The 26,087-nt window shown below is 53.6% G+C and overlaps 1 protein-coding gene across 1 annotated transcript; it reads right to left on the bottom strand.

Moving 5' to 3' along the window:
* Nucleotides 1–1,799: 1,799 nt before the first annotated feature.
* Nucleotides 1,800–25,056, bottom strand: MMP2 (matrix metallopeptidase 2). The gene is made up of 13 exons (XM_045442787.1): nucleotides 24,561–25,056; nucleotides 21,489–21,715; nucleotides 20,393–20,541; nucleotides 19,224–19,352; nucleotides 18,815–18,988; nucleotides 16,232–16,405; nucleotides 15,249–15,422; nucleotides 13,440–13,595; nucleotides 12,113–12,248; nucleotides 9,826–9,962; nucleotides 8,574–8,733; nucleotides 4,181–4,290; nucleotides 1,800–2,705 (listed from the first exon to the last, which is right to left on the bottom strand). The coding sequence occupies exons 1-13, from the start codon at nucleotides 24,714–24,716 to the stop codon at nucleotides 2,602–2,604; spliced, it is 1,986 nt and encodes a 661-aa protein (XP_045298743.1). The 5' UTR covers nucleotides 24,717–25,056; the 3' UTR covers nucleotides 1,800–2,601.
* Nucleotides 25,057–26,087: the final 1,031 nt, after the last annotated feature.

Below are 26,087 nucleotides of genomic sequence, written 5' to 3'. Positions count from 1 at the left end.
TCCAGGGTAGGTTTCGTTTTATGTGTTTAATTTCTGGTATATGTTTCAGTTTTGCTTAAACCAGTTTGAGGTGGATGTTTGCCAGTTACAGCTGAAAGAGTCATGACAAGAGAGATATTGGTACCTGGAGTGGAATCTTCCCCTCAAAACATGGGCCAACAGTGGAAGATGGTTCTCCAAAAGAAAATCGAGCTTTCCCAATGCTGTTAATAGAAAAAGAATGATTGCCAACTATTGCCTTCCACGCTTGATGAGGAACTTGGCCCCCAAAAGGGAAATAACTTGGGCCGTGGCTCTATTTTACCCTGAGGAAGTTCAAGGGCCTATCTGGAACTATATGAGTAGTGGTGGGACTGGGGAAGATAGACAGTTTCCCAGGATCTGAGGCCAGGTGGTCAAGCCTTGGGTGCAGACAAGCAAATACTGGAGATGGTAACTTATAATTACTGGTCAACGACTCACACCAGCCTGGAGGGCCTGGTGAGAATCCGAATCAGGACCCTGGGACAGCTGGTGTTTCACACTTAGCTACTGCATAATCTCAGAATCTTCCAACCCTACTGGATAGATGTGTGGCCTTCAGCTCCTCACTTAACCTCTGAGCTTGTACCCTCATCTAAGAATGGGAAAAAATTAATTTCTACTCCATAAAGTTGTAGTAACAATGAAAACAAAATGAAACATGTAGTGTTCATAGGAAAGCAGTCAAGAAATGGCCCCTTTTAGGTATTACGTTGTGGAGCCGCGGAATGTTCTCAGTGTAACAGAGCATGTTAATAATAGTGTATTATAGTCATGATGTAAGCTTCCTTAGCCTCGGGGGTCTTCAAGTAGGGGCTGGCAGTCCCTTGTGTCTCTTTAGCCAGGAACTTGCACAAAAGGCTATCTCTTCAGGACCCTCAAGGACCTGAGCCATTGGGCAGGCCATAGGAGAAAAGATGACTCCCAGGCCACAAAGGTCACCTCTAGAGAGTCCTGTCCAATCACCAGCCTCACCATGAGAGGCCTGAAGCAATCAGTCTGTCAGAGCCAGAAGGGGCCTCCGAAATAATCCCAGGCTTTCAATTCGTTTCCCAGCAACTCCAAACTTCCTATATAGAAGGGGATTAGGGGTGGGCAACTTGGTGGGAAGGAGAGATAAAGAGCTTAAACATTAATAGAAGCTGTGTTTTGAAGGCCCACTTTATTTCTCCCTTAGTTATGTTTACTTAGGGTGGCTTTGGGGGCAGTAGAGGGTAATGCTGCTGATGGAGATTCTGGGCTGGGGCTAGAGCTCTTTCTCTAGGTCATCTTTGGCCTTGACTTGGGTTGTTACCTGATAGCTATGGTACCCTGGGCAAGTTGCTTTTCTCTGGGCTTGTTTCCTCATCAGTAAAAATTGAGCTAATCATTAGCCTCCCCTTCTGTACGCTGTTGTAAAGGTTAAATGAAATGCTGCATGTCAAGTGCCTGGCACATAGTAAGCACTCTATTAATGGAGGGGCGTTTTTGTGGTTCAGTAGCAGTAAACTGAGCCTCAGAAAGGAAGGGGACCTTGAATGAGACCCTGCCAGCACAGTGACAGAACCAGTGCTATTTCAAAGGCTCTTCCTTCAGGACAGAGGGACTCCAGCTCACCCACTTGGAGGGTCTCCTGCTCTTTATTTTGGCAGCTCTGACCTTTGCCGCAAATGTCACCCGGGCCCTGTAGGGAGCAGAGATTTATAGACTTTTTAAGTTTCTTCTTCTGCCGGGGGCTGTAGCCCCTCTCTAGGCTCTGCAGATTAAACAAAAAACAAAAAACAAAACCCTGCAAACACTGCCACTCCATTGGTGTCTTTATTCATACTTGTTGACATTTCCCATGGGGAACTGTTGAAGGAAGGTGGGGGAGGGCTGAGCGGGAGCCATGGCTTGGTTTTCCTCCAGCCAGTGGAGGAAGTGATGGGGTCAGGGACGTACTAAACAGAGTGAACAAGAGAACCATCACTATGTGGGCTGAGATGCATCATGGAGTGACTTCAGACAGCCTGAAGTCCTTCTGTCAAGAAATTCAAAGTGGAACAATCAAGTCGATCGAGAGAAAAGAACAAAGTGCATACAAAGCAAACTGCTAACGTAGAAGAGGTCCTAAGGCGTCCGGCAGTGAGAAGCCAGGTGTGCAGGGTGGCCACGTGACCATGCCCCTGTCCCACTGCCCCGTGCCAGGCTGGGCTGTCGGGCCACCAGTGCCCTCTTGAGACAGTCTCTCTCTGTTGGCTCCGAGGGTGCTGTAAGCCACAGAAAGTTGTGGAGGGAGAAAGAGCCCGAAGTGTGGCAGCACCAGGGCAGCCCAAGGCAGGGCTGCATTGAGAATATCAAAGCATCTCTTTGGGGGTGGCTCTGGAGGGCTGGTGGGGTATGGAAGGGGGATGAGGGCGCCTGGCAGGGGTACAAGCAGCACCGTTCCTGGGGCACAGGGCAGAGCCGCCCTTCAGAATCTTAAATTACCAGGTAGGGGTGAGAACGCTGATTAACTACAGAGCTGAAGGCTGCCAGGCCCTTCCGGGTCCTTCCCTGGCGCTCAGGGCCTGGTTTTGCAGAAGACGTGGACGCGCGGGGCCTGGAGGAGCCAGAGACGGCTCAGCAGCCCAGCCAGTCGGATTTGATGCTTCCAAATTTCACGCTCTTCAGACTCTGGTTCTCCAACTTCAGGTAATACGCGCCCTTGAAGAAGTAGCTGTGACCTGGGACGAGACAAAGGGAGGTGGTGACCACCCCATCCTTGGACATTAGAGCACATGAAAGGGTCCTGGGAGCCTCCCGTAGGGAAGAAGCCTTTAAACCAGAGAAGACCCCCCCCCCGCACCCCGCCCCAACCTCTGAGGCCGGAGGAAGGGGAATGGCTGGGGAACTAAGCTCTCTTGAGTCTCTGTTTCTTCATCTGTAAAATGGGGGTGAAGATACGGACCTCTTAGACCTTTGGGCAAGGATCAAATCGGCTAATACGTGCTATTATTAATGTAAACAACCGCGCTCCACTGAGCACAGGCACAAACTAAGCACTTCCCAGAGGGGGCAAATGAGGAGGCTCCCAGGCCTTTCAGGCCGACAGCTGGCTATTTGGCTTACACAGATGCCGTGTTTTGTTTTGTTCTGAATGAGTTGCCAGCGTACAAACATCTGGAAACTTCACATGAAAATACGCATTTCTTGCTCCCTTTTAAAACAGCTAGACTATCTGAACGATACTGGGCCCCCATTCTTGCAGCAGCCATCAGAAGAAGGTGGTTGTAAATCAGCCAAGTGCCTTCTGGTTCACCACAGACCTCACCCTTCCCCACTGTCTGCCTTGCCTGCTTCATTCATTCGTGCTATTGGCCTGGCCCCTACGGGCTGTGAAATGTGCGATTCCTGACGTACGTGATCTCCTTTCCTTCTTTCAAAAGGCCGGCACACAGTAGGTGTTCAATAGATGTTTACTCTCCAAGACAATCCTTAACCTAATCCCTAGATTATGTGCTGCTCTTTCTTGGACATGTGAGATCTTTCACCACCGGAGCGTAGGGCCATGTGCTTAGCATATGATAGGGGCTCCAAAGAAATCTTTGTGGAGTTTAATTGAAACCTCCCGTAAAAAGCCAACTGGACTCATTTCCAGGACCCTGCAGACCTCACAGAAGCCTCCTCAGAATATGGTTTTCAAACTCCAAACTCTATCCCTTGCTGATACGGGGTTGTATTGTATTCAGCAAGGGACCGGGGGGCAGATTGAGTTGAGTGGGAGAACTTTGCCACATCAGCAAGAGGGCAGGACAAAAATCTGTCCTGTCTCCAATGGAGCCATCCTTCTGCTAATGGGAGGCAGTCACAAGGCCTCCTGTGGAACCTGAAAGGGCCTGGACCAAACCCCGGAATGAATCCAGGGCGCGGAGCCCACGTTTCTTGTTCCAGCAGGCCTCCTGCCCTCCCCTCCCCTGGCTCCAGGCCCTGCAGCTGTGAGGGGCCTTTCTGGGTCTTACTGCCTGGAGCCAGCTGAGTGAGCAGAGGTCAGGGGTCTGGATGCCTTCCCAGCCCTGGGCTGAAGGGGCTGGTTTGTTTTCCCCGGGCTCCGCTCGCGGCTCTGCACAATGAGGGAGTGTGTGCTTGTGAGGAGCTGGGCCCCGGGGCTGGGGGCGGGGAGGCAGGTCCTAGAAAGCGGACAGGGGGCTGGGCCGCTCACCACCGCCCTGCAGGTCGACCACGGCGTCCAGGTTATCGGGGATGGCGTTCCAGGCATCCGCTATGAGCTTGGGGAAGCCAGGGTCCATCTTCTTCTTTACTTCATTGTACCTGCAAGCAAACAGCAGATGAGGAACCGGGGGGGCGTCCCTTAAGGCCAGCCCTCCCCCAACCTGGATGGGAGGGCCCAGCGGCTGGCTCCTGGCTGAGCCTGGAAAACCAGACCTAGCCCTGCAGGGAGGCGGCCGGCTGGAGTCAAAGGCCAGGGAGCCAGACTGGGTCTGGATCCCAACCCCACTACTCATTAGTTATGTGACCTTTCAAAGTCCCATAAAAGCAATCTCGTGATTACTGCTAATGTGTAAGCAGTGCCTTAACCACTTTCCATATATTTCCTGTCAATCTTTGTGAGAATCCCAGGACACGGTTATTACCGGAACACTCATTTTGCAGCCCAGAGGCTTAGAAAGTGCACCCAGCTCCCAAGTGGTAATCCAACCCAGGCCTGCCTGGCCCCCCAGCTGCAAGGTGCTCTCTGAACCTCCGCTTTACCAACTATAAAATGGGGTGGTACTGAACATCTTGATTAACGTATGTAGGAAATGAAATAACATATGCAAAATGCCTACCTCCCTGTCTGCCGTTTGGTATTTGGGAAGTGTTAGTTCCTTTACACACTCTGATCCCTGCTGCAGTGTGGGGAGCACTGGACTCAGAGTCCAGGGATGGGGTCCCGCCTCCACATTCTTTCACTGAGAGGCTTTGACAAACCACTGCTTCTCCATCCAGGTGGAGGTGACCGTCCGCATCCTGGGAGATGATCTCATCTGGGACAGCCAGGTTACATGAGTGGTACGCGAATCCAAGCCCTTGTTAGTCACAGGGCGGGCCTCCCGCCCCCTCCGTCCCTGATGTAGCTTACAGGGCACATAGTTATCCTGGGCCGTGCCTTTTATCCAGATAAATACTTTGAGAATTAGTTGGCATAGTCTTCTTCCTGGCTAGCGATACCTCCATCGTTTTCCTTTTTTGGAGATTTTGTTTTAAATGCCGGGGCCACTTTGATTCCTTTGCTTTTCTACTTACACTCAACCTACTCATTATTCTCTAAATATTTAATGACCTACTCTTCCTGCCTGTGGATACTGCAGCAATCAAGATAAAAGTCTTGCCCTTGTGGAGCTGATTTTCTAGACAGACCTGTGCTCAAATGCCATTTTGGGGACAGCCGAGCTTTCCTCTGTGGGGCCTCAGAGCGGACCCTCTTCCCCGAGGCCAGCCCGACCAGCCGATCCTAGACACCAACAGTAGCTTTCCCTGTGGGTTTCCCTTTCCATCCCTCACACCAACCACCATTTCCACTTCCCCCTCTGCCCACCACCCTGGGAACCGTCAGGAAAGCCCTTCTTAACCCCAGCTGCATCATAAGACTTCTTGCAAAACCTAATATGCTTCCTCGTGACCTGGTCTACCAAAGCCAAGTCTTCAGCCCAAAGTCCCAGCACCTCATCCACACCACCCCCTCTGACGCCCCCAACACTACATTCTCCCAGAGTGGTAACGGCTCCGACTCTGTGTCCTATGCTTGAACTCGCCCTCATTTCTCTCTCAGTCTACCCACAGAGGGTAGGCAGGGCAGGAAGCAAGCCCATTTTATAGATGTGGAAACCGAGGCTCGGAGAAGTGAACCAATTTGCTTCCAAGTTCTTTTCGGCCAGGAAGAACAAGGCATCAGGGCATCAGAAGGTGCTGGCTCTGAAGGGGCCCGAAGCTCTTCGTCTTCCTCTCTGTCTGCAGGTTCCTACACTGCCTGAAAAGGTTTCTTTCTCTGTGACACTCCATGCCTCCCCACCGCTGTGGAAACTGGCAGTGCAGAGCAGGTGTTAAGAACACAGACATTTGTGTCCCAGCTTTTCCACGGGGGTACCCTTGAGGTACTTTGGCCTCAGTTTCCACACCTGGAGAACGGGGCTAACATAGGATCTACCTTTAAAAAGAAATAAAGGTGAGGGGCACCGGGTGGCTCAGTTAGTTAAGTGTCCGACTTAGCTCAGGTCAGGATCTCAGGTTTGTGAGTTCGAGCCCCGCATCGGGCTCTCTGCTGTCAACGGAAAGCCCACTTTGGATCCTCTGTCTCTCCCCTGGTCTCTCCCTCTCTTTCTCCCAAAAATAAGTGAACATTTAAAAAGATAAATAAAGGTGAAATGCACAGCCTCAGGCCTGGGATAAGCCTGTCACGGAAGCCATCGTTGTTCTTTTCAAACATGTTTATATCTAGTTCCCTCATTCGACCGTAAGCTCCACAAGGAAAAGCATGACTATTTCTTGACCACTGTCTTCCAGCACCCAGCTAAGTGCCTGGCACATAGGAGATACTGAGTATACATTTGTGCACTCGGTGGAAGCTTCCAGAAGCAGGGGCTGAGAACGCCCTGGCACAGACGAGGGCATGCCAGGCTGGAGGCAGATGCCTGTCCTCTGTCATCTGGGGCTCTCCTTCCTTCTCCAGCAGGGAGGTCCCGGAGGCCTCGGAAGCCTCGGCTCCAGAAACAACGTCTCAAGCTCATTGACTACGTCTTCTGGAAACCCAGTCCAGAGCTTCCAGAAAGGCTTTTAGCTCTGCTGCTTTTAAGTCAGTTTCACTGACCTTCTAGAGCAGCCTGTGCATTCTGGACCCCAGCTTCGGAAGGTGGGCTCGTTGCAGAAAGGGACTGGGAAGCAGATAACTCTGCCCGAATCCCAGCCAGGTGCCGCCACAGCCCGCGTGTCCGTGTGTGTGCGTATGCATGCGTGCTTGGGCACACTTGCGTTCACACGTGGCTACATCTGTCCTATATGTTCACATACACAGGGGGCCCTGGAGGGGGAGCACAAAAGTCCTTCCAACACCATGGTTTGTAGACACAAGTGCCGCTTTATGGTTCGAAGATTCACGTTTCTGCCTGTCTGTGCTGCTCACTGTCCGCATTCTAAGATTTAGAGATTCAGGGCGCCTACCGCGCTGAGATGCTATTTGTAGTACGTGCTTGTGCAGAGGAGTGTTTGGGAGCCTACGGGCAGAAAGCCCGCTCCGAGGTTTCCTGGCTGACTGTGTTCTTTCTTGAGGCTTGAGATATCCATCAGCTTAAGTTGCTAAGCATCTTAGCAATATGTCTGGACTTCCTCCCTGACACGGGCAAACAGCTTCTGAATGCAGGGCAGCTGGGGGCAGGGCGGGTGGGAAGGGCAGGGAAGGGGGAGAAGAGGGAGGCCTGGGAGGGAAGCAGGACTGTTTCAGGGATGGCCGGCAAAGGGCCCGGGTGCGGGAGCAGCCACAGGAGGAAGGTGCCAACCACCCCTCGCCCCAACCACCCCCTCCACTGACTGAATGACGCGGAGGGTAGAGTGGAGGGGCTTGGGGTTTGGGGCCAGGAGAAGCAGTTACAATCCTGGTTCTGTGGCCAACACACTTGCATTTAAATAACGTAGACAAGGTATTTAATTTCTTTGGACCACAGCTTCCCTGTCTGGGAAATGTGAAGCTTTCTAATCAAATTCCGGAAGTCCGGGTGGCCTTTCACTGACCATCCACGGATACATGGGCCCTGACCATGGCCTCTTGGAATTGAACCCTTTCCTTTTGATGACCTAGAGCGGTGAGTAACCTCCTTCTGAACTGGCCCACTGCCAGCCTGCACCCACAGACACTGGCCCCGTGGCAGACATTTCACAGGGTGCCTGCTGCTTCCCGTGGGGCCTGATCTGGATGCTTCTGCGGGCAACTGGTGGACCTATCTCTGTCTTCATCATATTTTGCCCTCTGCCACCCCCGCCTTCACCACCCCCATTTCTGAGGACCCCACTCTCCCAGGTACAATAGAGAATAGGGAAGAATAAATAGCATGGTCTCTAGGAGCCAGAATTCCCAGGTTCGAATCCCAACCTGCCACGACATGGCTGTGTGACTTTAAACCAGATACTTAACCTCTCCGGACCCCCAGGTTCCTCATCTGTAAAATGGGAATAATAACAATACTTATCTCATAAAGCCCCTTGGAATAATGTCTGGCATCCAGTGTCATTAGTAGCAGCTGCTACCTTTATTTTTTCGTCTTCAGTGAGTCACTCCCAAATCGGAGGCCCCACACCAGACAGCCATGGGCCCAATCGAAAGACTTCGGAGGAGGAAAGGAGGTTCTGACCGGACCCCTAGCAGCAATGTGCACAAGGATGCTTCATCCTTCAGGGACTTCTCACAGGGCCTGCAGCTCTGGGAGAGGAGAGGCGAGGGAGGGGGCACCCGTGGCCCCAAACCTCCGACTCTGACCCAGGAAACAGGAAACCACACAGTGTCTTCTCTTCGTCCACACAGATGGCTGTGCTGTTCTCCTTTCTACTCTGCCCCACCCCCTTACCTCCAGAACTTGTCTCCAGCAAAGATGTAGGTCTTCCTGTTCTTGCTCCAGTTAAACGCAGCATCTACCCGCTGGACGTCAGGGGGCAGCCCCAGGCTGGTCAGCGGCTTGGGGTACCCTCGCTCCAGGGTGCTGGCTGAATAGACCCAGTATTCATTCCCTGCGGCGGAAGCAAAGCGTGCGTCGGTGACTGGTGCTGAAATCCCTCAGGCGGGCCTGTCCCTCCCGTCCTCTGTCTGCCGGGGACCCCACCGTGCCCGTTCTCATCAGGGACACAAGGTCCTGCTCACTTCGGGCTCAGTGCCCAGAATCAAGACTCACATATACGGTTTCACAAATTGCTTATAGAAGTTGCCTGGCCGAGGAGGTGAGTGGAGGGGGGTGGGGGGGTGTGTGCCTTGCTCCCTCACCAGGCCACGCAGGCTAAGTGCCACACTTACCATGAAGACCTTTTCCTAATATTGCATCACAGCCCACGAGCACTCTGGGACGGAGGAGGCGGGGAGCTGGCTGGCGGAATCTGTACCTTTGTGCTGCTAAGACTTCAGCTCCTCCAGAAGGCAGTCCTTGTGCCCACCCCTCGGACCAGGGCAGTTTCCTATGAGTCCTCCCTCCCCTATGATTATAGCCTTACTGCATTTCCTCCTGACAGCCCGCTTTTCTCTCCCCGCACCCCCCGCCACCCCGCTAGCTTGTGAGCTCCGTGAGGGCGGGGCTGGATCCCTGGCACGCTGTAGGTTCAAATGAATGTCGAAGGAGCAGGGTTTCCCCGATGTCAGCCGTGTGACGCTACCTTGATGATTCTTAACCACTTACAGAGACTTTTCCTACTATCGTTTGCTTAGTATTTGGCTTTCAGGGAATTCATCCTGAAATCCATAGAAAATACATTTATTTTCTTGAACTAAGTTTTGAATGTTAAAAATGAAATCACCTTTTAAAAAATTCTAACTCAAAACAGTCAAAGGCTCTAGCTTTAGGAAAGTGTTGGAGGCACCAGCACTGAACTGTAATTTTCCTTCTAGAAAACGGATCAGAAGGATTGAAATTAAAAGGTAATGAAATGTTCACACGTGGGCTAATGCTATTTGATGCTGGGTGTCTGAGCCAATCTCCCAGATGAATCCCATGCTTTTGGAAGTCATGGTTGAGAGAACGGATCCATTAAAGAGAGGGAGCACCCACAGGTGCACAGGAACCACGGTGCAGACCCCCGTGGCGCCAAGGGCGAGGCAGGCCCCTTCCCACACACCTGCAAAGAACACAGCCTTCTCCTCCTGTGGGGCCTCGTATACAGCATCAATCTTTTCCGGGAGCTCAGGCCAGAATGTGGCCACCAGCAGGGGCCCCATGGGCTTGCTACGTGGTGTCACTGTTCGCCAAATGAACCTGGAAATGGGGCAGGGGACACAGAAAACCACACCTTGGGTCACTCTGCAGCTATTACCACATGTAATATTAGCTCCCCAAGCCCACTCAAAAACTTCCCAGCGATGACGCCCTTGGAGAAGGAGTCAAGATCAAAAGGAAGCTTGGAAAGACTGGAGAATGGGCAGAGCCCCCTCTGCAAGATGCCAGGGCAGAGAAGCCACTTTTTTGCTCCCTGTCTTGCTTCCTCCTCCAGGAAGCCCCCCCTAACTACCTCTGTCCATACCATATTCGTGTCCCTCTGAGTCTCTCAAAATCATCAACACTGGGTGCCTGGAATAGTAGTTTGATTGTTGTTGTTGTTGTTTTTAAATATCTTTTATTTAAATATCTTTTATTTAAAAACATCTTCAAATATCTTTTATTAGATCAGAAGCCAATTGAGGCAGGGGCTTATGGTATTCACAGAATGTCTTGAATTGAAAGGCAATGGACTCGTGCACCTTGGCAAGAGTGACAACTATCACTTCTGGAGGGCCTACTAAGTGCCAAGCACGTTGTGTACCTTACAAAACGAAATCTTCATAATGTCACAAGATTGCAGGCACTCTTGGTGGTGTACCAACCCATTACCCACTTCTTCCCCTACCATCCTTCCTCACACAACTCCGGTATTCATGATCCAAGTTTGCCCACCGGTGGACCCAAACCCCATTCCGATTAGCTTAAGCCACCGGTCTCAAAGTGTGCTCCCCAGACCAACAGCATGAGCATCATCTGGGGACTGGGAAACACAAATTATTGGGTCCCACTCGAGACCTATGGGCCAGATTCCCTGGGCTTGGGGCCCGGCAATCTGTTCTGACAAGCCTTCCAGATGATCCTGATACGTGCCAACCTTTGAGAACCACTGGTCTAAGCTTATCAGAGCTTAGCATTTCTTGGCAATTATTATTGGTTCAGTAGTTGCTATATGATTCATGTGAGCCTAACAAGATTGGATAGACTTGTATTTCCTATCTGGGGACTTCTCTCTCTCTCTCTCCTGCTGGATGTGGGCAAGGAAGCCTGCAGCCACTGGCAGCCATTGTGTGACCATGAGGGACCCAGCCTGGAGATGAAATCAACGCGGAGGATGGCTATGGACAAAGATATCATTGAGTCCTGCCCCTGGAGGCAGCCCTACCTCTGGACTTCATACCACATATACATAATTAAATTGCCTATAATCATGCAACCGTTAGGAGCAGGTCCAAGATTCCAACCCAGGGAATCTGGCTCCAAAGCTCATTCTGTCACCTACCACATTCTATGGATGGATGGATGCATGGATGGGTCGACAGACTGATGAATGGATGGATGATGGATGGATGGTGACTGACTGGTAATAGATAAAGGATGATGGATGGATAGATGATGGACAGATGAATTACGGATGGGTATATGTATATGTGTATGTACAGATGGACGATGGAAAGACCTTTTAATGCAGTCCTAGATACTGTCTGCCATTCTCCAGGAGGGCTAGGGCAGCTGGGTGAATCTCAGCTCCTGATCGATTGAGTGGAGGCCTTTATCTATAGCATAAAGGATACCGCCTCTCCCCTGCGGTTACTTGATCCCCACAGAAAGAATGATTTGGCTATTTGAGGTCAAGGCCATTCCAGGAGAAAGCCTGTGGGAGCCTGGATTACTGTTTCCAATTCTTCCCTCCACCCCTATTTCAGAATTACACACCCATGTGCATTTGCCATGTGACCTCTCAGTGCCACCCTCTATAGTGGGTGTTGGGCCTGGCCATGTGATTTGCTTCAGTCAATGGAACATTCTCAGACATGATGTGAGTGGAGGCTTTAAATGCGTTTGTGTGGTTTGATTTGGCCTCTTGTGTTTGTCATCTGCCACGAGCAGCTGCTAATCCCAGGAGAGTGAGTGATACGCAGAAGATACCCGAACCCAAACCGCAGCCCAAAGCCAAGACACCTGGTAGACCCATAGACTAGGAAAGAGTAATAGAAATGCCCATTGCGGTAAGCCACTGACATCTGGAGGCTGTCCAATACATAGGACAAGCTGTCTGTACGGGCCATTCTGTGAAGCAAAGGTTGGGGGCACAGGGGTAACGGGACATGGGCAGAGGGCAAGGACGAGAAGCAAGATCCTGTACTCACCTGTCCTTGAAGAAGAAGATCTCCCCCCGGATCTGAGAGATGCCATCAAAAACAATGTCCTGTTTGCAGATCTCAGGAGTGACGGGGCCGAGAGTTGGGGTGGGGCCGGTGCCAGTGTCAATGTCAGGGGAGGCCCCTGGAGGAGGACGTGACCTCAGACTCTCGCCAGCTCCAGGGGCTCTCCCCACCACGCTGAGCCCCCAAGGCTGCCCACCCAACCTGCTAAGGGTCAGAAGAAATAGTATTCTGGCCTTGGAGTGAGGCCGGGCAAGACACAGAGATGATGTCTGGACGTGGCAGATCAGTGAAGAGAGACCAGGGTCCCCACCAGCTGGTTGGTACTTAACAAATGCTATTCACTGACATCGCCTGAACCAGTCCTCACCATGGCCCTTGCAAGGAGGCACCGTTATTACTCCCATTTTACAGATGGGGAAACTGAGGCCCAGAAAGGTGGAGCGACCTTCCCAAGGATTCAAACCCAGAGCTCAGGTTCTTAAGCCCAAAAGAGAGTCAAGGCCAACAGCGGCCACCAGTGTGTCCAGCATCAGGGGTGTGGAACCTTCTCAAGCATTCATCCCTTTGTTCCTCGTGGCAACCCGTCACAGTTTAGAGAAGAGAAAAGTGAGTCCAAGGAGGTAAAGACCTGCTCCATCTCTTGCTGTGGGTGAGGGGCAGATGCACTTGAACTTGGCATCTCTCCCTTTGACTTGGTCCGGGCACCGGGACCATTTGATACCTTTTTTTTTTTTTTTTTTTTTTTTCTTATTGGACCTACTCTAGCCTCATCGTAAGCATTAATAAATAAATCACTGTTTTCAAGCTCTGGTTGAATTACGCCTATTACACATCAAGATAAAAGAATCAGGTATGAAAAACAAACACCTTGGGTCCCCTCCCGGTCTCATCAGGATCTTCCGTACACTGGGACATTCGGCTGTGTATTTAGCTCCCTCTCCTGGATTCTAAACCTAACTTGGTTGCTTTCCTGGTGACCCTGGGCCAAAAGGGTTACCTTCCTCAGGCCTCAGTTTACTCACCTAGAAAATGGAGAGCCAGTTTCTCCCCTGCCGACCTCACAGAGTGGCTCTGGGGAGCCAAGAAGGGCATGAATACTGGTGCTATTTGGAAAGGAAAGGGACTATCCAGGGGTCCCCTTGAAGGGCTGCTCTGATACCCCCAGACATGATCAGTGCTCCTGTCTCCTGCCTTTGGTCTCCTGCAGTCCTGGAGAGACGGGACCTTGCTGGTCCCCAAGCCCTGGCCTCCAACTTGGGCTGCGTGACCTCCCCAGACCCCCATCCCGAAGCCCCACACGGAGGGTTACCATAGAGCTCTTGAATGCCCTTGATGTCGTCGTGGGACAGGCGGAAGTTCTTGGTGTAGGTGTAAATGGGTGCCATCAGGGCCCCAGGGTCCTGAGAGTGCTCCAGCCCCATTGCATGGCCAAACTCATGGGCTGCAACCAGGAACAAGCTGTACCCTAAGGGCCGCAGGAGGGGAGGGGGGCAGAGAGACAAGGGAGGATGAGGGTTCTGAGGACATCCCCATGGTAGGGCCGAGAGCCTTGCAAATGGCACATATTGATTTTTCCTTCTCCCGAATACTCTGGGACTGAGATACTATGCCCATTGCTTCCAAGTCGGGTCAGCCAAAGTCCCTTTGTCCCTTCCCATGGTGGGCGGCTGCTGTGTGCTATAAAGAACAAATAGCAGCTGCAAATCCTCTACTTGGGGTCCCATTTGATAAAAAAAAAAAAAAAACAAACTTGCACTATAGGGTCTCCGAAGAGGAAAGAGACTGGGCTCACCCTTCCTGCCCCAGGGGAAGTAATGACAACCATTCCCTCTTGGAGTGATTGCCCAGGCTTAGCCACAGACAGAGGGCAGGCTGTAGGATGAGGGGGGTCTCCCCAAAGTAGAGGTTCAGTTCCTAAGACTGAGCTCCCGTGACTGTGACCTTATATGGAAATAGCATCTTTGCAGATAAATTAAGATGTAAGTTAAAAGGAGGTCACACTGGAGCAGGGTGGGCCCTTAATCCAGTGTGACCCGTGTCCGTGTAAGAGGAGAAGATACATAGAAGGCCACATAAAAACAGAGGCAGAGACTGGGGCCATGCAGCCTTCAGAGGGAAGGTGGCCATACCAATGCCTTGATTTTAGACTTGTAGAGAATACATTTCTGTTGTTTTAGGACACCCAGTTTGTGGCACTTTGTTATGACAGTCCTAGGGAACGCAAGTATGCCACAACAGCTCTGGGGTCTTAAGCGATTCCAGCAGATGGAGAATCCCACCTTTACGTAGAAGCTGGAGCAGGGCAGGTAGTATCAGGATATGTCCTAGAGTGGCATTGGCAGGGGTTAAGAAAACGTCTTTCGGCCAGTGTCTGTCGGTTAGCCGTTACCCAAATACCACCCCGTTGTGAGTAAAAAAGAAGAAAAGTAACATAAAAAGAGGCTGATCTAATTCTGGCCAGCCCCGGACCAGACCTCTCACCTGGCCATCTGGAGCCATCAGGGAGCTTTAAGCCCAATCCACTGGGCCCTGCAGACTAGAGTGGGCGTAGTGCCCCCAAACACCTTGCTCACTGCACTGACCACATAGTAAGGTCATGGCCTATCTCCTGGTCATGCTCTTGCCCCAGCCTGTGAGCCCTGGGGGGCAGCACTGTCAAGGTCCCCCCACCCATTCACAACTTGGCAAAAGAGGGTGCCAATGGGACACGGAGGGCTCTGGGGACTCTCTTGTGCTACCTGGAGGGTGGTGTTGGAGAAAGGATGACGCTCCTCCTGTTTTTCCTCTCTTTTCCTGCCCACCCAGCTCCTTGCAGGCAGCTCCCCACTGGAGGGGAATGCCTTGCAGGGGAATCATTCTCTGGAACAGGGTTACCCTGCGCTCGGCACTGGGATGTTTTGCATAGCCACAGCCCCGCCTGGTGGGGCGGTCAAGGCGGAGGAGAAGAGCGCCATCTCCACGGATGGGCGGGGCCTCAGCCAAAGCAGCGTGTCTGCCAAGCACAGGTGGGTGTCTGGGGGTGATGTCTATGCCAGAGGTGGGTGGGGGCCCAGGAAGGTTTCCAGTGCAGGGGCGGGGCAGCATCTGGTGTTTCTGCCCAACGGGCGGAGCGCTGTACCTTGGTCGGGGCAGAAGCCCCACTTGCGGTCATCGTCATAGTTGGCTGTGGTCGCACACCACATCTTCCCATCGCTGCGGCCCGCGCTCGTACAGCTCTCATGCTTGTTGCCCAAGAAGGTGAAGGGGAAGACACAGGGGGCACCTTCTGAGTTCCCGCCAACAGTGGACATGGCTGTGGAGCGAGGGACACGGGTGAGGGGGCAGTAAGGCATCTGAGGCCACCACCAGGGAACCACACGATGTGGGCATTAACAAATCACGCTTATGGAGCACCCGCTTCAGCCCTGGGCACTGGAGAAGCACGTCTCTATAACCCTGTGCAGTAGGGACGGTAAGTCACCCCCATTTCGTGGATGGGAAACTGGAGCTCAGAGACATTAAGAAACTTGCCTGAGCAGATACTGCTGGAAGCGTCAAACCCACGCAGCCCGATTCCAGAGCTTTATTAGCCTCCCGTGGATGGGGCTGGAGGGGACCAGAGGCAAAGGGTGCTGGGCACAGCCAACGGGGCCAGCGTACTTAGACAGTGAGCTCCATCACGCGGGCTCCTGTGGAAGACCTACCTGTGTCTCCTGCAGAAGGCAGGTGCTCAGTAAAAATCAGGAAGGAAGGGAGGGAGGAAGACAGGGAGGGAGGGAGTCCTTACTGAAAAACAGAAGCCAAAAGACAGAGACACAGACTACAGCAAAGAAAGGCAGGGAAGACATACTTCAAGATGAGACAGAGAGAGAGAAAGAGAAACGATTACAAGGAAGCTGAGAGTGGGTGGGCCATTCACAGAGGGTCCTGAGCTGGCCTGACGTGAGGGATCACCATTTCGGCTGAACTGGCTATTGTTCTGATCAGCATCTGTTCGGATTTTGGTGCTCAAGCTGTACCCGCTGCTAAGGACTCTGAGGAGTTGCCCCGGACAGGGGGAGGGGGCTCTGGTAGCTTTTCTACCAGAGGACAGACTTTTCCATCAGAGGTGGAGACACCCACCGGTCTCGGGGCAGAAGCCATACTTCTTGTCTCGGTCGTAGTCTTCCGTGGTCCCGCACCAGCGGTAGCCGTCGGTACGGCCCTCGGTGGTGCAGCTGTCGTAGGATGTTCCCTGGAAGCGGAATGGGAACTTGCAGGGCTGTCCGTCAGCATTGCCACCCATGGTGAACAGGGCTGGGGGTGAGGGAGAGACGGAGAGAGCATGAATGCGAGAGGCCACCCACCGCCCAACCGGGAATGAGCTCAGCACCTGCGTGGGCGCAGGGCTGGCTGGGGGCCAACCTGCCAATTCATACCAGCGAAGATATAGCATTGTTAAGATGTGAAAACCCGTCTATGCTGGTAGCTGAACTGCTGCTCCTCTGGTCCCCTGGAGGGTACTCCTGCCTCCCCAGCCACCTCGATCCCTCCCCTGGGACCTTATGGGCCACCCCTCCTCCCACCAATGAAATGGTTGAAACCTGGCACACAGCATGGGGCCTCCAGAGCCCTGCCCCTGACCCAACCCCAAGGTGACTGTCCACTCTGCCTGGTCTGTGCCCAAGCCATGCAGATTGCTAAAAATATCATCCACGGTGGTCAGCAGGACCACAGATCTTCGCATTCGAGAGAAAGGAAAACGGAGGTTCTGAGAAGGCTGGTTCTGGAACTGCTCATGGTCATCTCTCTCTTGCTCACACCCTTTGCCACACACACACACACACACACAGAGAAAGCTTCACCTCCCTTTCAACCCCAGGCACTTTCCTGGATGGCCCTCCTGTGGTCTCTGTAGGAGAGAGAGGAGGAAAGGAGGGGGAGAATGGAAGAGAGGTGGCGTCTCCAGACACCTTCTAATATGCACTCCGAGCTCCCACTCTGACCTCCCCAAGACAGAGGTTATGCCTGGGGAATTTGGGGAGAGTGGGAGTCAGAGTCTGGGCTTGTCTGTCTTGGGTTTCCCCCCTGCTCCCCCATGCCTTCATCCACCCCCAAAGCTACAAAATGGTGTATCTCTGAAATTGCCAACTAGCAAAACCACAAGTGCGTAACAAGGACCATCTGTGCACGACGGCGCCAGAGGTGACCTCATCCGCCCTCATTAACTCCACCGTGGCCAAAATGGGGGCCAGGGACCACAGGATCAGGGTCCCATATCCTCACTACTCCCCTCTCCCCAACCAAGAGACCTTCCCCCCGCAGTGCCAGAAACAAGGAGACCAAGAGAAGAGCCGAAACTGAAGCCAGACGCCTTGGTGGCCTCAGAGAGGGAAAGGCAACGTGTTAACCTTGAGGGAGGCCAGCCTCTGTCTCTGGTCTCCCAACAGCTGCATTTCTACCACCCAGGAAGCCCCCATCCCCTTTCAGATCCTGCCCCCAACAAGGATGAAGAAAAGCAATCATTGACTCAGCAGTCAGGAGGGGCTGAGTAACCAGAACCTCTATCCCAAGACCGAACACGTGCATGTTGTATGTACTTGAATCTGGCTAAACACCAAGTAAATGGCTAATGTCCGATGCAGGGAAAAACCAAACTTATGAATTACAGCTGTTTCCACTTCCATGATCAAGGCATTCTCTTCTAATCACAGGGACTGACACATGGCAAGGTTATCTCTGCTCGAATCCCTACTGGGAAATGCCAGAGACATAAAATATCTTTGTTTAAAAATTTGACTTATTAATGGTCAATGACTTGAACTCTTACTTAATACAAACTATCGCGTAAGCTTTGAGATGTATACGCACTGTTTTTGTGATTTCTGGTTATGAAGTGTGTGTCATCGTGAAGGATCTATTAAAAAAGGACTGGGTGTGTTATGTCAATACCCTTACCCCTTAAGGAAACTCCTTGCTCTATATGGCTTCAAAATATCTAAACATTCTGTCACAAGCATCAGCAAAAACACAAAGATACTGAGTCAAGCCTAATGCCTTTGGCGAGACACAGAGATGCAGACACAAGAAAGGGAAGACAGAGACCCGAGAGGCGCATGGAACAGTCCCACACCCAGACGTGTGCACGCAGCTGTGCACGCACACGCGCACACATGCACACACACACACACACACACACACACACACACACACTGGAAGAGTCAGCATCAGAACCGGAAACGATGGCTGAAATTCCCAGGGCTGGTGTCCCCAAGCCAGATCGGGTACCGGCCTCGGTGTCTGAGTCTCGCCTCTGAATCCCACTGCTAGGCTTCCGATCCACCCCCCCCCCCCAGCCTCTCCTCGTGTCCCTGAATCCCCAGTTCTGGCCGGAGGACCACTGGGCATCTTAGTAATTCTAAATTCATTCTCATGCACATTAGAAAAAAAAAAAATAACTAGCACATCAAACCTGTGACTTCGCAAGTATTTCTGCTAAGGGCAAAACAAAACAACTGATTTCTTGCAAGTATTACGTAGGTAATCGTGCCGATGAGAAGGACACAGCAGTGGCTCAGATGAGGCTGGTAGGGCCTGAATGAACGAATGAAGTGAGGCACACTGGCCGCGTCCGGCCTGGGGTGGGGGTGCGGAGCACAGAGGGTAGTGGGGAGCCTGGGAAGGTGGAGGCTGAGGTGGAAACCCCGGGGCCAGGTGGACGCTCACCTTCATGGGGGCAGAAGCCATATTTGCCATCCTTTTCAAAGTTGTAGGTGGTGGAGCACCAGAGGAAGCCGTCGCTGCGGCCCGTGTCCGTGCAGCTGGTGTATTCCTTGCCGTTGAACAGGAAGGGGAACTTGCAGTACTCCCCGTCGGCGTTCCCGTACTTCACGCGGACCACTGAGGGCAGCAGGGGGTGGATGGAGTGTGAGCCTCTCCGGGCCCTTCTTTGGAGACCGGGACTCTGACTCACCGGGCTACATGACCTCCCTCCCCCTGCCGTCTCTCCGGTCCCATCGGAGCAGATGGAGGTGCGCACGGCGGCCAAGGGAGCCACGGTCCTGGTTGCTAGGGACGGCGAGGCTCGCGGAGGACTGGGGAGGAGACCCGGGCGTGCGGATGTTCACTTTCTCACCTTGCCCTTCTCCCAGGGTCCACAGCTCATCGTCGTCAAAGTGGGAGTCTCCCCCGACGCCAGGGCCCGGGGCAAAGGCGTGAGCCAGGAGCCCGTCCTTGCCATCAAAGGGGTATCCATCTCCGTGCTCTGCAACACAGTGGGTCTCAGCTTCTAGCTGCCCCGGCCACACCCAGCCACGCCCAGACCACGGTCCTACAGCGGCCCTAACGTCTGTCCCCTTCCCTGTCCCGGTACGGTTATCCGGCACCGGGAACACGGCATCTCCGCAGAGGGCTCCTAACTTGATCGTCACCATCCCACGGTCTTCGGTACCCCTCAAGTCCATATGGCCCCCAGTATCTCTACCACCGACCTTCACTAACGACGTTACACCTACACACAGACTAACATGCCACACCGGCGTCCTCACCACTCACTCACTGTCCCCACCTCTACACCATTGGCTATATCACCTACCGCACGTTCCCTGCCATTTTGGCCCTAGCGCTTCCCCTCAGGTCACACCATCACCAAGATCCACAACATTAACCCTCATGCCTACTTTGCCGCCCAGGTCCGCACCATCCACCCACACGTCAACACTGCTGCCTGCGCCGGTGCCTTCACCCACGTCACAACGCCACTCACGATGTCCACACTACCTCCCTGCACGTCTACACAACCGCCAGTGTTCACAAGGCCAACCCACATGGTGTCCTTGATCCCAGGTTCTATTCTGCTTACTCTGGCGTCTACACTGCTCCGTTGTTTCCGAGCCACCCTCACATCCAGAGTTGCTCAGTGTCTCCCCAGCATTAGCCAGTAGAACTTTCTGTGATGATGGGGATACTCTTTGTGCTGTTCAATTCAGTAGCCACTAATGTCCTGTGGCCATTAAGCACCTGAAATGTTGCCAGTGTGGCCGAGAAACTGAATTTTAAGTTTTATTTAAATTTAAACGGCCCTATGTACCCAGTGGCCACCATGTTGGGCAATGCAGGTAGACCACTTGCTTTCAGGGCACACCCCCCTGTCATGTCACCTGCCTCCACATCAGCGTGGCTCTCCAGTGTCTACAACTTCTACTCTCCTGTCTAAGCTATGCTCAGGACTCCGGTGCCCCTCTAATGGCCAGACTGCCCCCCTGGTCTCCACCCTGGCCCCCTGCTGACCCCTCTTCTGCCTACCCCAGCGGCCAAAGTTGATCATGATGTCCGCCTCTCCATCGTGGATACGAGAAAACCTTAGCGGGGTTACATCACTCCAGACTTGGAAGGCACGAGCAAAGGCGTCATCCACTGTCTCGGGGTCCAGATCAGGCGTGTAGCCAATGATCCTGGAGGAGATAGAAACACGTGTGAGTGTGCCTGTGTGTACCAAGGAATGTGAGTGTGCATATGCACACGAGCATGGACATATAGGTGCAAGTGTGTATATGCAATTGTGTGTGTGACCATGCCTGAACGTGTGTGGATGTGCACGCATGAGTACAGGTGTGCGAGTGTGTGCTTAAGCAGGTGAGGGGTGCATAGACTTCTGCACGCACATACGAGCGTGTATGAGCCTGGATGCACGGGCAGGTATATGTGTGTGCGTGTTGAGCAGAGCCTGCTGGGAGAACAGTCCACCCAGAATGCCTTGGGGTTCTGTGGAGCCCTAGCCCAGCCCATGTCTCCACGCCCTGGCTCAGAAGTCTCATTCCTCACCTCTGGCTGGCGGGCGAGGAGGCATGAATAATGTGTTAAGGGGCGCAAGGCAGAGATCTCCCCCTTGGAATCCAGCACGAGCCAGACAGAGCAACGCGCGCAGCCCAGTTCACAATCAGTTATAACAACTCTTTAATATCATATAAAACTCAATTAGCAACCAATCATCAAATTCCCTCCACCTGCTCCAACGCCCCCACTTAGTAATAATAGCGTATTATTGTAATAACAGTGCATATAACGTGACGAATGACTAGCATTCACTACGCTCTTACCGTATGCTGGACGTTGTGAAATCCCCTTTATTTATGACCAAGCTTAGTTCCCAACAACCTACTAGGAAGTTTGTGTTTTAGCCCCATTTTGTAGACTGGAAAGCCAAGGCTCAGAGCACTAGAAACTAAGTTGGCTGATGCCCCAAGGCTATTAGTAAGTGTGGGATTCAAGCTGTGGTCCATCTGACTCTGTTTCCTAAGAATTCCAGGCCCCTCGCTGGATACCCCCTGGGTCCCCAAGAAGGGAGAAGCAAGGCCCGGAGACCCACTGTCCCCACGGCCCAGGGGCCCTGCCTTGGCACCTGTATGTGATCTGGTTCTTGTCCCACTTGGGCTTGCGGGGGAAGAAGTTGTAGTTGGCCACATCAGGGTTGCCACAGCGAGGCTTCCGCATGGTCTCAATCGTGCTCTGGTCAAGGTCACCCGTCTGGGGCAGCCCGAAGAACTTCTGCATCTTCTTTAGTGTGTCCTTGAGCACGAACAGGTTACAGCTCTCCTTGGGGCAGCCGTAGAAGGTGTTCAGATATTGCTGGAAGACAGGAATACCCGGAGGCAAGCAGCCACGTCAGGATGGCACAATACTGACCAAAGTAGTCAGGGAATCCAACAGCACTGGGTACAATCCCGGGTTCCCCAACCAGCTCTGTGACCCACTAGTTGAGTCACATCAAAGTTGTAAAGCATGGCTTGCAACACGTGTTGAGTGCTTACTATATGCCCTATATGGTTATTGTTACTATCCCCATCATCCAGATGAAGAAACTAAAGCTCAGAGAGGTTAAGAAACTTGCCTAAGATCCCACAGCTCATGAACGGAGGAGCTAGATTCGGATCCAAGCAATCCGGCCTCTGGGTCCACACTCGGAACTCTAACTCTCTGCCCCTCTTCTTCTCCTCTGTCATCTCTTTTAATTCACCTAACGGCTGACGACATAGAAATTGTTTTTCTCGCTTTTCTTATAAGGAGTTTCATGGCTTATGTGCACGGATTCCCGTCGCAGACAGACCTGGGTACAAATCCTAGATCTGTCATTTCCAAAAAAGAAAATCATCTTGTCTTTCCGGATCTGAGCAGCCAGCTCTGCCCTAACCGAGGCCTAAACCAAACAGACCCCTGGGGAGTCGCAGGGACCGACCAGCTCATTTGTCTCTTCACCAAATGTTTTTTTTTTTTTTTTTTTTAATTTTTTTTTTCAACGTTTATTTATTTTTGGGACAGAGAGAGACAGAGCATGAACGGGGGAGGGGCAGAGAGAGAGGGAGAAGGGAGACACAGAATCGGAAACAGGCTCCAGGCTCTGAGCCATCAGCCCAGAGCCTGACACGGGGCTCGAACTCACGGATTGAGAGATCATGACCTGGCTGAAGTCGGACACTTAACCGACTGCGCCACCCAGGTGCCCTCACCAAATGTTTTTTTGACGGCTGCCTTGTGCCCAGCCCTGTGCCAGTATTATTGGGGATAAACTGGTGAACACGACAGATGTTTCTAGTCTCCAGGGTTCAGATCCCAGTGTGGGGAGGCTGATAGACCATAGTGGGTGCAATATTAAATATGTGATCTGTGTTGTAAAGACAGCCAGGAGACCTTATTACGGGGGCCCTAACCTTGTTTGGGGAGCAGTTAGGAACGGGAAATAGAGGGTATAATAATAGTGATAATGAGAATGATAACAAAGGTTATCCCTTATTGAATGTTTACCGTGTGCCAGGAACCCTTCAAGGTGTCTAGGATTACTTCCCCCTGAGACAAGCATCACTATTATCTTGTCTGCGGAAGCAGGTGAGATTGAGAACTTAAGTCACTTGCCCAAGCAGGTCAGTTGTTAGAGTCTCTCTGATGTGAACCTAACCAGTCTAAGTCTAGAGGAGGCTTCTCAGGCCTCCTACTGCATTGCCTCTGGGCAACACGGACTTCCAGGTGCTGTAGGAGGTGTGGGGACCCAGGTAGCTTTGTCAGGGCTACAAAGCTCACCTTCACCCCCAACCGACAGCCACGTCAACATGCCGGCCAGCTCCAGACCCTTGTAAAAAAAAGTAGCCCCCTAAAAATATAAGGTCTCCCAACCCACTTACCCAGCTGGGACAGAGGTCTATATGTAAGAAATGGGAGTGGTGTTATCACATCCTGAGAAGGGGCACCTAGGGTGACCAGAGGGGACCAAAGTCCTGTCCTGGACAGGATGGGGACCAGGATGAAGGAGAATGAGATTTCTGGGGTAGGTGAAGCAATAAAGGAGCAGATGTCTGTAAGGCGGGAAGGAACATCCGGAGGGGTCCTCAGCCCCAGGGGCTCTCAAGGTGAGGAGAGGTGCCCCTCGGGTGCCTCCAGGCCCCTTGTGTAACGTGTAACGCTGCCGCGGTCGGTCAGGGAGCCCTTCCAGCCAGGCAAGCGAGTGAGTGAGCGCGCTGGCAAAACAACGTCTGAGCCACAGCTCGGAGCCCCGCCAGGAGGGAGGGCTGCCTGGCGGCTCTCCGGCCGGGGCTCCTGGCGCTCAAGGCTCAGTCCGCCCCCGCCCCACGCGCCTGGCCCTCCCGCGCCGCCCCTCCCTGCGCCGGGCGGCCAGATCTCTCCTCGGGTCCTCAGCCCTCTCCGGAGAAGTTCGAGGAAACTTTCCGAGGTGCAACCCTTGACCTTCCTGACCAACTTGTCCATTGCGCCAGGTGAAAACGACGCGCTCTCTGCTTCCCTCCTGCCCCAAATATCTGCCAAAAGATCCCCTCCAAGGCCTCTCTCCAGATGTATGCCAAAGGTTCCTCGACGTTGGCCAAGCTCTGCTTTACCCTGAATTCCTCTCCACATGTGTGCAAAAGTTAACCCAAATTGTGTGCCAAAGGACCCTCTTCCCGAAGTCCTACAGAGGTTTCGAAAGAGCCTCCATTTTCAGAAGAGACCCCTTTTAGGCCTTTGGCCAAAGGTCTCCGACTCTCGCCAGGGGCCTGTTAGCCAACCCCCCAGATGTGTCCAAAAGTTGTTTACAAAGCTGCCCCCTTGCCAAATCCCCCAGATACTACACAATGCCCCTGCTATTTACAAAAGGGGTCCCTTCCAGCTGTTTGCCGAAGCATTCCCTGCCCTACCCCCGCTGGTTTCTCGCCCCCCCCCACCCCTGCTGTGTCCTAAAAGTTGCCAAGTTGTTTATCAAAGGCCTTCTCCAATTACCAAGGATCCCCCAGGGTTTGCAAAAGAGATTCCCTCCTTCAGCTAGCCAAAGACCCCCCAAGTTGTTTCCTGAAGCTCCTCCCCAAGCCGTGTGCCCACCGCGGGGGTGGCTTTTCCGGAGACCCGGAGACCCCCCCCCCCGCCCCCGCCCAATCCTCGGCCTCCGAAGTTTCTCTGAACTTGACTCCTGGAGGCCAGCGCAGCGACTCACCACGGCCAGCTCTTTGTCCGTTTTGGGGGCCACATCTCCAGGGAACTTGATGATGGGCGACGGCGCGGCGGCGGCGCGGCCCAACAGGCAGCCCAGGACGCAGAGCGCCCGCAGCGGGCCGGCGAGTGCGCCCCGGGCCCCTCGCGCCTCGGTCATCGCGCTCCCGGGCCCCGCGCGTCGCCCGGGGGTCGCTGGCTCGGTGCGGGTGGCCGCGTCGCCGCCTGGCTGGCGCCTGCTCCGCCGCGCGGCGCTGCGCTCCGAGGGGCCGCTCGACTCGGTGGCCTGGGCTTCGCCCGGCTCAGCGGCGCATGGTCCGGCCCCCGCGCCCCAGCCCCGCGCCGCCGCCGCCCGTTCCCGCCGGCCCCGGCAGTCCCTTTGTATGTTTAAAGCCCCAGATGCGCAGCCTCCAGCCACCGCCGGAGGAAGTCTGGATGCAGCGGAAACAAGGGAGGGGGCAGCCGCCAGATGTGGCCTGCTGGGCTGGGAGGGCGCTGGCTGTGCTGGGAGGGGGGCGCGCTCAGGCCCGGCCCTCTCCGCCCCACCCCACCCCACCCCCCGCTCGCCCTCCTCCTCTTTTCTCCTCTCTCCGCCTCCTCGCCCCGCCGCCAGCCGCTCCCGGCCTTGGCGGGCACCGGCAGTGCGCGACCTCTCCACCCCTACCCCCATCCGGGCGCCAAGACTAAGGACCCCCTGCGGGGGGACATCTGGCGCGACCACTCTAGACTCGTGACGTCCAGAGGTTGGAGAGCAGCGGTTCTTGGAGGGACGCCCGGGGTGGGGGCGAGGGCAAGGCTGCCTTCCGTCCGAGATGGGGAGGAAAACCCCGAAACATCTTCAGATTGCGAGATTGTCAGAGGAAGAGATTTTAGAACTTTAGAGGTGAGGACAGAGAGCAGTGAGAGAGCCGGACAGAAAAGAAAAGAGACAGAGGGATGGAAACAGAAGTGGAGGGTCCCTCCTCTCCTTCCTTCCTCCCTCCCTCCCTTTCCTTCCTTTCTTTCTATGGCAAATATTTAAGCATTTGCCTGGCCTCAGGCATGATGCTGGGTGCTAGAGGTATATACACTTGGAAACCCAGCAGTTGTGGTCCTTGTCCCCGAGGAACGTCACCTCCCTCTCTCAGGAAAGAGAATTGGGTGCGAAGGAGAACTCCAGCAGACTGTGGGAACACCTGCCCTCAGCCCCTAAAGTAGTGGAGGTGGTCAGGGAGGGCTTCCTGGGTGAAGGGGCTTCTGAGCTGAGACCTGAAGAGCTACCTACAGAGACATAGGAGTGTTAGGTGGGGGGGGCTGGAGTGGGAGGGCTGGTTCAGGCACAGTCTAGGCAATGACACACGCAAAGGTCCAGAGATGGAAGAGAGCAAGGCGTCCTGGAGAAGAAAGCCGGCGCTGTCTAAAAAAAGGTGGGGGCAGGGTGAAGAGATGGGACTAGGGGTCAGTAGGGACCAACGTAAAGAACAAAGTCACGGGCTGAAAGGGCCAGGAACAGTCTGCCAGTGAGGGCCTTCGGAGGCCACGGTGATAAGCC

The sequence above is a fragment of the Leopardus geoffroyi genome, chromosome E2 (genome assembly GCF_018350155.1).
Source record: "Leopardus geoffroyi isolate Oge1 chromosome E2, O.geoffroyi_Oge1_pat1.0, whole genome shotgun sequence".
NCBI classification, from domain to species: Eukaryota; Metazoa; Chordata; class Mammalia; order Carnivora; family Felidae; genus Leopardus; species Leopardus geoffroyi.
The sequence above is the reverse complement of the archived record's forward strand: the minus strand, read 5'-3'. Positions and strand labels throughout refer to the sequence as shown.

Coding starts and splice junctions, on each gene's coding strand:
- MMP2 (XM_045442787.1), bottom strand. CDS start 24,716: ATGACCGAGGCGCGAGGGGCCCGGGGCGCACTCGCCGGCCCGCTGCGG. Junction 8,734..9,825: donor GAAGGCTGTGTTCTTTGCAG/GTGTGTGGGAAG, acceptor CTTCCGCCGCAG/GGAATGAATACTGGGTCTAT. Junction 2,706..4,180: donor GGTCGACCTGCAGGGCGGTG/GTGAGCGGCCCA, acceptor GTCTCGTCCCAG/GTCACAGCTACTTCTTCAAG.